Below are 13,626 nucleotides of genomic sequence, written 5' to 3'. Positions count from 1 at the left end.
AAGCTCTCAGTAGGTGGCTGAAGGGACAGCCATTACAGATCTACAACACTTGTCAGAGGGCAATGTTTTTACAACATAGATCTTTTTTACTATATATTTTACTAGCCAATGCCTATTGGATTTCTTTCGTAAGTAGGTTAATCACAGGGGCCAACACTCGTATCTCAATACAAGCTTGGAAGCGCTGAATCCAAGGGAGAACGTCGATAAAACATAATCAAAATTGGGGTTTCGGCGGTGCATCGTTCCCGCATCATTGAGATATACCCGCCCTGGCCTTTTGCTGTATCTTACGAAGCTCCATTGCTACAAAGATCACAAGTGAGACCCCTACGACCAGACCAATAACTAGAAGCATGATGTCGACGGGCACTGGGTTGCCGTTAAAGGTCTGGTGAAATAGGACGTCGAGGCCAGACTGAGAAAAGTTTAGCAGGCCAGAGAGACATATTATAAGACCATACACAGTTCCAAAAGTTCGGAAACCAAACACCTTGGCACTGTAGTCAGACACAGCAGTGTAGTAAAACGGACGGTACAGGACGAAGAGTACAATCCCAGCGTATGCCGCCCATTCAAACGGCAAGACGCCCAGAATACCAATGAGCGTGCCACATGCCACAAGTACTGATAGTACAAGAACAGTGCTGACATGATCGAGAGCTGTTCCGACGAAAGGAATCGCAAATATACCACCAGCTGGGAGGGCAACGTCAAAGAAGGTATTCACCCTGACTGCACGCTCACGGTCACCAAAGATAGCCTCGTACTGTGGTCGGATGGTAGCGACAAAGAAGTTGATTCGCGTCATCTGCACGACAGTGAAGAGACAAATGAGTATGAACCAAGGAGACCGAATCTGCTCGACGACAGTGCAGTCATGGAGGACGCCCCATACTCCCGAGGCAACATGTTGTCGCTCCTTAGCTTCAACTTGATCATCGCCCTTGGCCGATCCCAGAAGATTCTCGATGTCGTGGACCACGGCTTCGCGGCGCTCTCTTTCCTCACGACGCTCGTCGCGAAGCAGGGCCGTGTGCTCGTCAATTTCCTGCTGCGTGCTCGTCGTTGAATGGATGATGATATTGTCATCCGCCTCAGCAGCTTGGTCGACAAGTTCTCCGACCGTCTTATATGATTGACCCGGCATGATCAGAATCTGGCTGATAAAAATCAATATCGGGACAACTAGATACAAAAGGAAGAACCGATGTAAAGTAAAGGCTCCATCAGTGGCGTTATATATAAGACGGTAGACAAGGAACAATGCGCTTGAGGAGTCGAATGCGCCGGTCAAAAGCGCTAAGATGAGTCCAGAGTGTCGTGGGAAAGCGTTTGAGAGCTGGAAAGACGAGATATAGGTGAATGGTCCTCCGAGGGCCAAAAACAGATACCCTGGGAGAAGTCCGTCACAAGGTAGAGACCGGGCATAAGCCATGAGTAATGTGCCTATAGTCAAAAAGAGGCATCCTAATAAACCACAGACACGAGGACCATAGTTATCAAGGATAGCGCCGACAGGAAGAGCGGCAACGTTTGTACCAACGGCGGCGACTGTGAACATCAGGTTGAGCCTGATCTCAACGCATGTGTTAAGCGGATCGTCAGAAACGGCGCCTGCATGACTTGTCGGGCTGCGATGAATGGCGGCCTCGCAGATATCGGAATATGCGCCTTCGAGCTTGAGGACGGGTTTGATAGCAGCATAACCAAAGACTACACAGTATCAGCCAATCGCTTTTGAGTATTCAATACAAAGCCTCGGGAAGACACTGACCTATGCCTGCAGCAAAGAGGCAATGTACAACTGCAGCAGCAATCTGGACTGGGCTTACACGTTAGCGCTCAATGTATGTGTTGCTATCATGTAAGTGACGACTTACGCAATCTCTTCCATGAAGGAACCTCAAAAGCCCCAACAGTCTCGGCAGGCTGTTCATCCGGCCTCAGCGAAGCGGTTTCAAAGTCCTGCGGCACTGGATTGAATGTCAATCGTCGAACCCTCAGACTCGCATCGCTGCCTCTTCTTTCAATAGAAGCCGCTCCATGGTGACCAGGTGGAGCCGTCAGCGTCTCGATGCTTTGGACTCGGTTCAGCGACATTTTCTCGATATCAATGTCGGAAGATTGAAAGAACCGTGGATGAAAAGAGAAAACTCCAACAGACAGCTCCCAAGCCAACGCCGAGTATAAGAAAGGCGTGGGCTGTATTTAAACGGGCGCTGGGTAAAACTTGTGTGGGGTCGATGACGATAGAGGCATGGGATCATGATGCGCTACCAGACGGCAAACTGCAGTAACGCTTCTTTAGCGGCCTTGACCTACATTAGTAGGTAGATAGGTGAGATAGCTGCCTATCTTTTATCATTCATTGCCTGGAGATATCCAGTGACTTGTTTTGTCACTAACAAATACGACGCTGGGCTGTAGCCAAGCCCTGAACATCCAATATTTCCATGTTGAGCCTCCCCTCTCTTCTGCTATTACCGGAAGCATATTCAACCGCGTCTGCTGTCTTTTCTCTGCTCGTTTCATTGTCTCAGCAACCCAGACCGATTGATTGATACAAGACACAAAGTCCATTCTTGGTAGTAGGTATTCAGCCAACATTGTTCAACAATGAGAATTGCTGGATGCTGGAACCATCAGACACCGGTCGTGCCGATGATACCACCCTTCATCTATCTAGGATGGCACTGAAGAGGGATTGGTTCGATTGAGGGTCACATGCAGAAATATTAATGCAAGATGCTTAATGTTGGTTGGCAGCCCGAGTGTAGCTAGTACTTGCATTGCAGCACGGCAGAGCCGGCTAAAACAAGGTATCGGCTGTGGCGTTTGGGGAATAACACACATAATGGAACGGGCAAAAGCACATCCTGGCCAACGACAACCATGGGTATGCATATGAAGTGTAACTCAATTCATCTGGAGGAGACACGATCCCGCAAAGGCAAGAGAGGATTTCAATTACCAAAATCAGAAAGACACTATACACTATCCAATCCAAAGACATTACATAGACAAGTTAAGTTCTAAGAGCGGCATCTTATTCCAGGACCCAACGGCGTCGACCGTCTGATGTCGCTGATGCTCCGAGAGATTCCTGCACCGCCCTCTCTTCGGGGTATAAAACGCCACGTGGGCTCCTCCCAATGCAAAAGTTGATCGCAATCGCTGGCTGTATTCGTTCGTCGCCATACAATGATTCAAGGCATAGTCGGTTCGTGACAAGTGCACTGTACAAGACACAATCCAAAATGCAATGTATGAAGTACGTGCTGACATATGAAATAAATCGCAAAAACAAGTACGGCTGGTAAAAGGAGCCTGAGACCAAGGCTACAACCAAGATTGGCCATCGAACTGAGCTCCGGTCCCCTTCGTTATCCAGATGGTACCCAAAATATTTTAACCAGCTCAAAAGGGGGGAGCCTCGCGCTCGTCCGTGACCTGCGGCCGAAAAGGCCTGAGCTCTGCCGCCCAGAATATTGACAAAGAAGTTTCAAAAACGCACATCCTACTGAAGTAAAAATTACTTTTGTTTAGTAATATCGGATAACAGCCTTGCCACCCTTGGGCATGGTGGTCTATAAAATCAGTTAGTGTGAAGCTCGTTTCGCGTTGTGAGTATAACTTACGGTGCAGCCAGATCCGCCAGCGCTCCACTTTCCGTTGACATAGGAGCACTTTGTGTTGACATCTCCTGTGATCTCAATGTTGAAATCAAGCTCGGCTGTGCTGGTGGGCAGGTTCTGGAAGATGGAGATGTAGGTGTTGCCATCAGCAGCTTGACCAACACCAAGGACAACAGGAGACCAGTTACCAGCGTCCTTACCCTTGGGGCTGTCCCAAACACAGGCGTCCTCGATGCTGTAACCCTTCTTGTTGACATAGTACTGGGCAGAGGTGCCGGAGCCATTCCAGATATAATACTTGTCCTGGGCGGGGTTGCAGATGGCAACGGAGCCACCAGCGTTGGCAACAGCGGGGATAACCATGTTCTCAGTTCCAGGGTAATCAGTTCGGCAAGTGACGACATCCTCGTCGAGGTCGTTCTTGATGGAGACACCACCGACACCAGCATCGCAGAGAGTGTCGTAGTCATCGCGGGTCAGTTCGAGCTTGCCGTTCTCGTTACAGTAGAGACCACCAACAGACTGCTTATCAGCACCCTGAGCCGAGGGCCATTGGGTCTTCTGGTAACCAGCAGGGCAGGCGTAGGAACACATAGCACCAGGAGTGCAGCCATCGCCCTTGATAGCGGTGTCAATCTTGAAAATACTAGCGGCGGAAAGGGTGAAGTCAGGAACGTATTGGATACCAGACCAGCCACCGAGCTCGAGCCAGTCAAGGGCAACGGCGCCGTACTCGGAGGGGAAGGTGTCACAGTCAATCTCGCCGCTCTTGAACTTCTTGTCAACGCCGGAGCTGCTGCCAGTGAAGCCAGAGGAGGAGCCGCCAGACTTGGGCTTGCTGGCCTTGGGCTTACTGGGCTTGACGGCAGCGGGAGTCGAGTACACAGGCTCGGGAGCAGCGGTAGAGGCCTCGGCGGTAGAAGCTTCGGCGGTCTTGGATTCGTAGAATTGGGCGCCGACCTCCTTCTTGGGAGCAGAAGCCTTCTCGGGTTGAGCAGCGGGGGTCTGAGGAGCAGCGGGGGCGTCGTAGGTAGGGTTAGACTCGCCAACAATGACGAGGTTACCTCCGTTCAGACCAGCCTTGGCGGCGTCGATGTCAATTTCCTTGCCAGCAAGCTCGTAGACAGTCTCAGTGGCACCGACAACGTACTCGGTGATAACATCAGGGCTGCGCTTCTCGACCTTGGATCCAGCGTGACGACGAGCGTGGATGTGCTGGTGGTTGTGGTGCTGGGCGGTAGCGCCGGCGGCGAGCGTGGCCGCAAGGGTGTAAGTGATGATGTTCTTCATGGTAAAGGTATATAGCGTGATCCAATTATAATATCTAAGGTCGTGTGGTTAGCTTTCCAAGGTTCAACAACTGGGTGTAGTAACTTCAATGCGTCGTCATCTAGTTCCCGTCGCCAGATCGAAGCAATTGTGCCATATTTGACTGCCAAGTGAACAAGATCTTGTTGTTACGGGTATATACGCCGTTGTTGCCTTTGGTCAATGAATGTGCCGTTGTTGATTTGTTTTGCTTTTGATTCTTTGCCCGTTTTCTTTTTTGCCCCTTCTCTGGTGAAGAGATGTTGATAGCTAGCCATCGTCCGTGATGTTGGCTGCTACTCTGGCTGTCTTTCACCGACATTTCTAGCATCCGTATGATGATTATGTTCGGGATCGCTCATAGTTCATGTCCATCTTTATCCTCGCGTGTCCATCTGGTTTCGCATGCTGCGATCGACCGCGGTTGCCTATGGGAACTCGACGACTCCTTGTAATTGAATATAAACACTAACCTGTTCCTGTAGAATGACTTGAACGCGAGATCAAATCCGTCAAATAAAGTGAGTGACTGCTGTAAAAGCGAACGTGGTGAGGCAAAAAGGCCGGTAAAAACACAAAAACAATTGTATAAATGAGTGTGGAAGAGAGTGAGTAAAGATGAAACTCTCAGTAGCAAGTAAAGAGCGCACGAGGAAATCAAAAGGAACAATGCGCCTGGGGTCGACGGAGACGAAAGGGGATAAGAATGACAAGAGGCCCAGAGTCTTGACGGGGGTCCAGGGACTGGGGGAGAAGGGGGCAGACTAAGGTAAGGTAAGGAGCAGGGGGTGATTAAGTCCAAGAGAAACTAAAGCAAGGATGCAGAAGAGATTGCCATCCATGAATCCGAAAAAGCCAGGCCAGGTCGGGACAGCCATTGCTTTGAATGCGCACCCGGTCGAAGATTAAAGCTTGGGATGCAAACAGACTCTTCGAGGTGTCAAGGAGTAAGACATGATGCCTAGTGAGAATACCAGAAAGAGTAACTTGTTCCTCCATTGGGCTAGCATCAGTTCCAGCGTCGGTACGGATACATTGTCATGATTTTCTGGGCCCAGTAAAGGGAGTTTCTATTTAGAGACTTGTCCAAGCAGTCGAGAGTGGCCGTCTCCCATGTCCAGGGGAGGCCTACGAATCTCCAGGGGAAAGAGTTTGTATGTAAAAACATCGGATCAGACTGCCAGACCAACGAAAATCCAGGGGTACCTGACGAGATTGATGCGAGGCTACTGTTATGGAACTTCATGCTAGGCCATCTATTGGTACTAGTGGCCGCTAAATTTACGACTGCCCAGTACAGGGAGATTACCTGTCCAACCCTCGTTATGATTCGATGAGAGGACTTGATCAAGGTCCATCTCTGTACCCCCTCGCTAACCAACATGAACATATCGGATGTTCCTTCCTCGGTATCCGCAGTTCAATTGGTTCTGGACAATGCTTCCATTTCAATTTCAAGAACCAGGCACAGTCAGAGACACCTGCCAAAACGAGTCACGCACCCTTCCTGCCAAAAAATCGCAACCTTATTACAAAGACAAAGGAAGGATCAATGCATTCATTTGTTTCTTTATCGCTCATAGAACCTGCTGCCTCATTGCTGGAAATATTCCAGAAATTGATAGGATCGACAGTTATATCCTGACTGCCCATTACTCGCGCTGAGAAAGGTGTAACTTACAGAGTACTAAGTTAGTACGTATATACCTAGGTAAGTAGGTATCTCACCTTCGCTTTCTTCCACCTGAGACGATATCAAGATTTTCCAAGACAATTTGCACCTGTCGGTGATAACCAGTCTCTTTTTTTGGTTCCTTGGCCCGTCGCTGGTTGCATACGCCTTACGTACCACCCATGGCTGAGCACATATTATTAAAGGCTTTGTGTTTGTTTGTGTGTGGAGGTGAATGCATTGTCATTTGTATCAGCTCATTTGCCTGGTGCCGTTGTCGTCCAGTCGTCGTCATGCCATAAATTGCGATGAGTAGATCCCTGTCTTTTGAACTCTTTTAGACCAGCGAGCTTCCAGCTTTAGACACGATTAGTTCCTTGCTAGAGGGATCTATTACTATTTGGCTTGCGACGACGACGACACAGTCTATACCGCTACTCTCTCATCACTATCACAACAACCGGCCCTTTGAACAAATAGAACCACACGATACGGTACTTCGTACAGTAGCGGGGGTGCTACGTACCACGCATCAGGCACAGGCCCCCTTTTTCACTGTCTAAGCGCGGATTGTCAGATGCTTGGCTTTCCGCCTGTTTAAAACTGGTGCGTCTTGGCCAGGCAGCTTTTGCTCAGTTGATTGTCTTTCATGTGTGCATGCTATCGATCAAACGTTGGCCAGATCTGCTATTCATCATGGGCGAAATGAACAAGAGGTCTCCATCATTAGTCCAAGTCCCCGTTGCTTACGAATCTCATTTCACCACAAACACACAGACTCAGCACAGCACATATCACAGGGAAGAAGATCCAACAGGCACTGGGCCGAGATATTAATACAAGCCAACCTTAGCAAGGTGCGGAGATTCGACATCCGCCAGTTCTGCTTATTATGCGGATACAGAAAGCTTCATCCATCCAGATTATTCAGGGGAAACTCACAGTAGCGAAAACCCCTAGCTACATTTGTTTCCGGATGTTAGCTCGCACCGCTAATTTACAGTATCGGACAGCTGTGCTACCTTGTTGTGGTTAGCTCCAATGAACCCAGAGTCCGTCTGGCTGGCCGTTAGTTGTTTCGAGCTTGATAATAAAAGCAAAGCCAATCATAGCAACGAGCTGTACTCTGTACTAACAGACTCATCTCGATTGATAGCCGCCAACAATAAGCATGATCTTCGTTTTAGTACGGATATGATCTACGGACACCTCCTATTGCCGTTGACAATACAGCGTACCTGTCTGTCTTCATCGTTACAATTAGCAAATGTTTAATGAGGCTCGATAGCAAACTCAAACATTTATGATTCAGATTCATACCAGTCTTATGATGCTTACTCGCTCGCCGACGATCAACCGCATTCTCGACGTCTGAACAGATCTACTATGTATTCTGCCTCTACTCCAGACATAACCTAATAACATCGAGGTCGGGTCGGCATCACCGTTTCTTGCCCACGATACAGGGGATTGGCCCAGGCATCATTGAAAGCGAGAACGCTAATCTAACCACACATATCTTGATTGTTGATCTCGCGCCGCCGGGTGGGTTGGTTCTTATTTGTCTCTCCTGCCTCTTGCAAAACTAAAGGTCCAAAAGAAACATATCCATTGTTTGTTGTGAATTGCTGTTTTCTCTTCTTTGTCCTTCACGCCAGTGATGCCATCTTTAGCAGCCGCTCGAGTCTCGGCCAGACTGACCGCTCCATAAATGCAGACTCATTCGATCTGGAAAGAGATATGAGCTTGACAGTAAGATGCAGTACTGCAACAATACTGACCGCTCCATATACAGGCATGGTTCTTTGTTCATTAATTAGCAAAACATCAAGTTATTCGTCCATGGTTCTCCTTTCTCATCTCTCCACTTTTCCTATTGTAGTCCCTTGCGTCGACTAGGTAGATCGGTTCTCGATTCATGCCGCGATCCGTCTGATTGATATTTCTGACTCGGTAGCACACGTCAGCTCTTTTGAATAGGCTACTTGTGGTTGACTTGACCGCCGCCACATTGTTTCATTTTGTCGCAGTGACAAGTAGTTGATTCCGTGCCGCGTGGACTAAGAATATGAGACAATGGCGTATATGGAAATAATGTGATGCTATTAATCTCTTCATTTTTCTATATTCAATGTCAGTTGCATCACCACGGATCGACACGTTGCCCAGTATCGTTTAGCAGACGCGAGACCGGCAATCTAGAGCAACCAAAGTGTATCTGATGTCGTTTTCAATTTTACAAATTTACGCTCATCTTTTGTTGCTGAAGCGTAGTACTGCAACCAGATTCTAACCGGCCAAGTCCTGTCACAAGATACTGCTCTAACGCCGGTTGATAGTCGAGATCGAGGTCTTACTTGGTCATAGGAGAGTTTCACTGTCTATCGATATTTATAGCTATTGCCATAATATTGCTCTAGGATAGAGAATGATGGTCTTGTCGATTTGTTTCCTTGCATGTTGTCAATTTCTTTGTGTGTTTTGTAGTAGTGTTGGCAATGGTCTGGATGTACACCGTTTAGATGAGTCGATCCTGTACATTTTCTGGAAACCAAATAGATAGGGACATATAATAGAACCTTTTCATATACTACACAATTATATGATAAGCTTGCAGTAAAGAAAGGACTGTTGCTTCACTATCGGATAACCTATATTTACTTTCTAAATGGCACATAACATACCCTATACATGTGCTTGTCGAATGTGAGACTATGCTAACAACTCGATTCAGATCTACTAAAGTCTCCAGGTTGAAACTTTGAAGCGGATGATAATATGTTTCAGGCCTCAACTACTCTGTGTGTTTCCGATTATTCAATGACACATATGCACGATATCGGGAATCGCCAGTGGTATGACCTACCAGTAGCAACTGAAAAGGGTACGAAACGTTTTTAACAAATGATCTTGGTGGACTGACAAGACGAACACTCTTCTTGGATAGACAACTAATCAAATGTTGAAACAGCCAGCAAGACGTTGATGCGAATCAGATGGGAGAATGTGATACATCTAGTTCGTGGATGGCGCAATGGTGTTTCAACTAAGACAACCTACAGTAACTGCCGGTTAGGACAACGGCTCTGCATAAAGAAGAAAGGGAGAAGAAGAAGAACAATGTGGAACGCCTAGACCAAGCGGTCCCATGGCTTAGAGTGGGACGATTGGAATAAATTTTGTTCAGATACCACACATATGCCGCCCATAATGACTCAGATTCGTACTCGATGGAATGAACACTCAAGGCCAGACCTGTGTTCCACCAGCATTACAATGAAATCACACACTGCACTTGATCTAAGTGCCCATACTCATGAACCAAGCCATAGACTGACTTGACACAGTCGACATGGGCTAGACCATACCACGGGCTGGTCATGATAAACATCATCAGCACCATTCATTACACGAAACATGGTACTCTTTTGGCATCATTAACACTTCATCCCAATAGAAGAAACTAGCTACGACTTTGAAGAATAATACCAAGAGGTTGACGAAGAACGCAGTGTTAGTTGCAGCAGGCGGCTGGTCTACTTGAACTGTGTGATTGTCGGGTAGCGGTCGGTGTAGTGATATTGTAGAACCTGTACGATGATTGTGATACATAAAGCAATGACAATTCGGCGAAACAGGGCTGATACTCCCACATAGAAAGAAGAACTACTGTTAAGCTCATATATCTACTCAGATCGAATGAGTAACACATTCATAGAAAGTCGAACTATTATGGGCTTGTTTATGGTAGCACATAATGGCTGTGAGCGGGCTGGCTTATTACCCTGTAGCTACTATCAGAAACGCCACGACAATTTAGAAAGCTTGATAGGCTGATCCTCATATCTTTGACAGCTGAAGTAAAGGGGACAATCCAATAAATCCTCACCTTGTTTGCACAGGTGATGCGATGCGTTCAATGCCAATGGTATCACAAGGTAAGCTAGTGTGGGCATACCCTCATAATAGAATAAAATAAAATAAAGTCTCAAACAGAACAATGAAAGCAAACTGTTATACGGATTCAATGAAGGCAGATTAGTGGATGCCTAGACTAAAGTGCTGGGCCTGTATCCGCATACTGAACATAGACTAGGTCAACAGACTATAGAACACAGCAGCTCTCGCTCCCGCAGATAAGCGTGAGACAAGACAAACAAACATGGACGAAATTACCTGCCAACAAGTTTGATGTTCAAATTGCGAATCGTGGAAGAAAAGACGAGGAGGAAGCTCCAGGATGTGTGACAAGCGCCGGGCGAATCCAGTCGTTTCCGGTGAACCGAAGCTACCTAAGCTCAATGTCTCACAGCCACAGCAACAAGTGGGCGGGATTGTTGTGATCACTGTGACGTTGACGGTGGAAATGGCGCTAGAGCCTTGAGAACTGGGGAATTGCTGGTAAGATCAGCGCATAATCTGAAGCCTTCCCGAGGCATATTGGACTTGGCTACGGATACTGGCTTGCTGCTTGATATGAGGCGGCTTTGTTAGGATATGATCGCGATGATGATGATGATGATGATGGCAATAAGAAACAGAGTCTATGATTCAGAACATGGCCTAGTCGTGCGGATACATGAGCCCTCCCTCTGTACAAGAGTGGCGCACAACGTGGCGTATCTCGATCCGACAAAAGCTTTGATAGAGACTTCCAAGTTTTGTCCTGTCATTCATTCATCAGCCTCTTGAACACGGGCTGTGAAGGTCGTCTGGGAGAACACAGAAAAGGTATCAGTGACGACGGAAGTGGCGGAGCAAGGGGGGACAGGGCCTAGGACCTGCTAGGATCAGCCACACCATTATCCAATAAACAAACCAACCAGTGATAGAAACTCCTAGCCTTTCCCACACACACCCTAGACACCTAAGCCAAGCATCTCCGGGGGTGCCACAAAGTTAACGGGTCGTCTGTCAGGTTCATGGATCTGAGGCCCCATTTCTAATGCTTGAGTGCACCGCCACCTCTCGACTCACCTGAGGGAAGTTAAACCAGGATTGGTTCAGCTGTGTTGCCCCCCGGTCCTGAGCAGGACTCCTTCAAGACCTGCCTGTCGTGGCTCAGGGTACCAAGTAATTGCTACGTAGCGTTGCGTAGTAGGTAGAGAATGTGGATGAGCCTTCAGCTGGGGCGTAGCAATAGACTGACTGGGACAGCTGTAATGGTTCGTCTGGCGAGAAAACAGTTGAACTAAAGGTTATTAGTATGAGTTGCAGAGAGTACTGTGAAATCTCGAGCTATAGTGCCCATGTCTTGCTGTTGGCGAACAATTGAATGTTATCGCGGTTAAAATGAGTGATGGGTAAACCTTTGACATTCTACAGTAATGTCTGTTTCCTGTTTTTATTCTTATCCATTTTCTGTTTCTACTGTTCAAGTTCACTCGATCCGCCTCTGAATCTACGATAGAGCAGTGACATGTCGCCTCGTCGTGGAACCTGTTTATCATGTCATTTTACAGGACCCTAAGGTAGTCAGCGGGTCATCCGAGGGCTAGATGTACTTTCCAACAAAGTACCGGCATGCCCATGTCGACCTGTGAAGAGGCTAGAACAGAAGCACCCGTCGTCATTTCCACTATGGCGGGAGAGGAGGAGGAGGGAGGGTCTGTAACTTCCATATTGACCTTCCTGCCTTCCTCCCGTTTCCCGTCCATCCCTTGCGGAGACATGTTATTAAGGATACTCCCCAGTCTGCCCTATAGGAGTGACATCTCGCCATCCAACTTCAACGATTTGATCGCAGGAGCGCGAAGGGTTCACCAATAAAAACATCTTCGACGATGGCCCTGTAGAATTGCGATTACGGAAGGCACAACGAAACAACCCGTCTGCCCGTCAATGGACCAAAGACAAGCTCCCCAGCTCCCTTGGCTGGTTGAACATTTTCGATGTTTCCCCAAAGACCAGACCAGACCAGACTGCAGGTAACGGTACCTGACGTCAAAGTACCGTGAAACAAAAACCAGTCATTTCCAGTTAGACCTCTCCCCAGCACGTTTCTAGCCCGTCACTTCATACCAGAAACGTAATCGCATCCCCCACTTCTGTCCGTTTTTGCTCTCGCTGCTTCTTTCTTTGGGCTGTGAACTGTGGTTTGTCTTTTCTTCCGTTCCCAACCAGGCACGTACAGTACTTTGACTACCTTTTTAAATCTCAGTGGCTGTCGCGTCACTGGCATGTTTTGCTGGTCCCTATGAATAGAATCCCGGTCTTGAACCCGTACCGTCTATGCGGATATCTGTTTCGTTGTCATGTTCGATCATGTGCTGGTATTCGCGAGGTTATATGTTTCAGGTTTTTATTTGTTTATTTATAGTTTGCTTCCGTATCAAGCTTGTTGGCGTTGATTAGCTGGTAACTTTCGTTCCCATTCTCATCCTGAGCTCTGATGAAGAAGTATCTGCTACGTACCTGCTCTGTACATGGCTCCTCTGATAGGTGGCAGGGTGTTACTTGCCTACCAGGTTTCTGGCACGATCCCACCTGAGAGACAGTGGAGGACAGGCCTTGTTGAGAAGGAACCAGCCCGGCAGCTGTCAACAATCCACGCCCACTCACACTTCCGCTACTGCTCTTTCGCTCTTACGTACCCCACTCGCTCATACTCTTTACGCAGCGAACCAATCATACAATGCCATCACCCACTTGCCCACTTTCAGAGGCCCTCACTATCGCCCATCGCTCATCTTCGCCTCGCATCTCTCTCATCGGTCGCCTTGTTCACTTACCTTACCTCCCTCTACGTCTACGTCTTGTCTCTACCTTGCACCAACTCTCCTCCGGTACTACATCGTCATTACCGTCAACCATTCTCACGGTTCAATTTACCGTATACTTTTCCCCTTTCAAATTAACTTAAACTGTGGTTTCTGCATGCTACAGCCGGTTCGTCGAGCCTCAATTCTGTCTCCTGCATTCCTCGCCTAAGCCACTCACTGCCCACTGCGTAAACCCGTCCAGCCCACCCAGTACTTGCTGCCTCACTCGCCTCTCTGACCTTTCAAC

General features: G+C 47.9%; 2 protein-coding genes across 2 annotated transcripts; both read right to left on the bottom strand.

The window, feature by feature from the left end:
* Nucleotides 1-253: 253 nt before the first annotated feature.
* Nucleotides 254-2,103, bottom strand: FGSG_01352 (uncharacterized protein; the record flags this gene model as incomplete). Its single annotated transcript, XM_011318841.1, has 3 exons — nt 254-1,716; nt 1,778-1,825; nt 1,884-2,103. 3 exons carry the CDS (start codon nt 2,101-2,103, stop codon nt 254-256), a joined length of 1,731 nt encoding a protein of 576 aa, XP_011317143.1.
* Nucleotides 2,104-2,930: 827 nt separating this feature from the next.
* On the bottom strand, nt 2,931-5,698 carry FGSG_01351 (uncharacterized protein). Its single transcript, XM_011318840.1, has 3 exons — nt 5,420-5,698; nt 3,642-4,962; nt 2,931-3,590 (listed from the first exon to the last, which is right to left on the bottom strand). The coding sequence occupies exons 2-3, from the start codon at nt 4,926-4,928 to the stop codon at nt 3,546-3,548; spliced, it is 1,332 nt and encodes a 443-aa protein (XP_011317142.1). The 5' UTR covers nt 4,929-4,962; nt 5,420-5,698; the 3' UTR covers nt 2,931-3,545.
* Nucleotides 5,699-13,626: the final 7,928 nt, after the last annotated feature.

The sequence above is a fragment of the Fusarium graminearum genome, chromosome 1, assembly GCF_000240135.3.
Source record: "Fusarium graminearum PH-1 chromosome 1, whole genome shotgun sequence".
In the NCBI taxonomy this organism is placed as follows: Eukaryota; Fungi; Ascomycota; class Sordariomycetes; order Hypocreales; family Nectriaceae; genus Fusarium; species Fusarium graminearum.
This window is presented reverse-complemented; position numbering and strand designations above follow the sequence as displayed.

What these genes read in the sequence shown, in the direction of transcription:
- FGSG_01351 (XM_011318840.1), bottom strand. Translation starts at nt 4,928, where the DNA reads ATGAAGAACATCATCACTTACACCCTTGCGGCCACGCTCGCCGCCGGC. An exon ending in CTGGCGGATCTGGCTGCACC is followed by an intron (nt 3,591 to 3,641) that starts GTAAGTTATACT and finishes CTGATTTTATAG; the next exon opens with ACCACCATGCCCAAGGGTGG.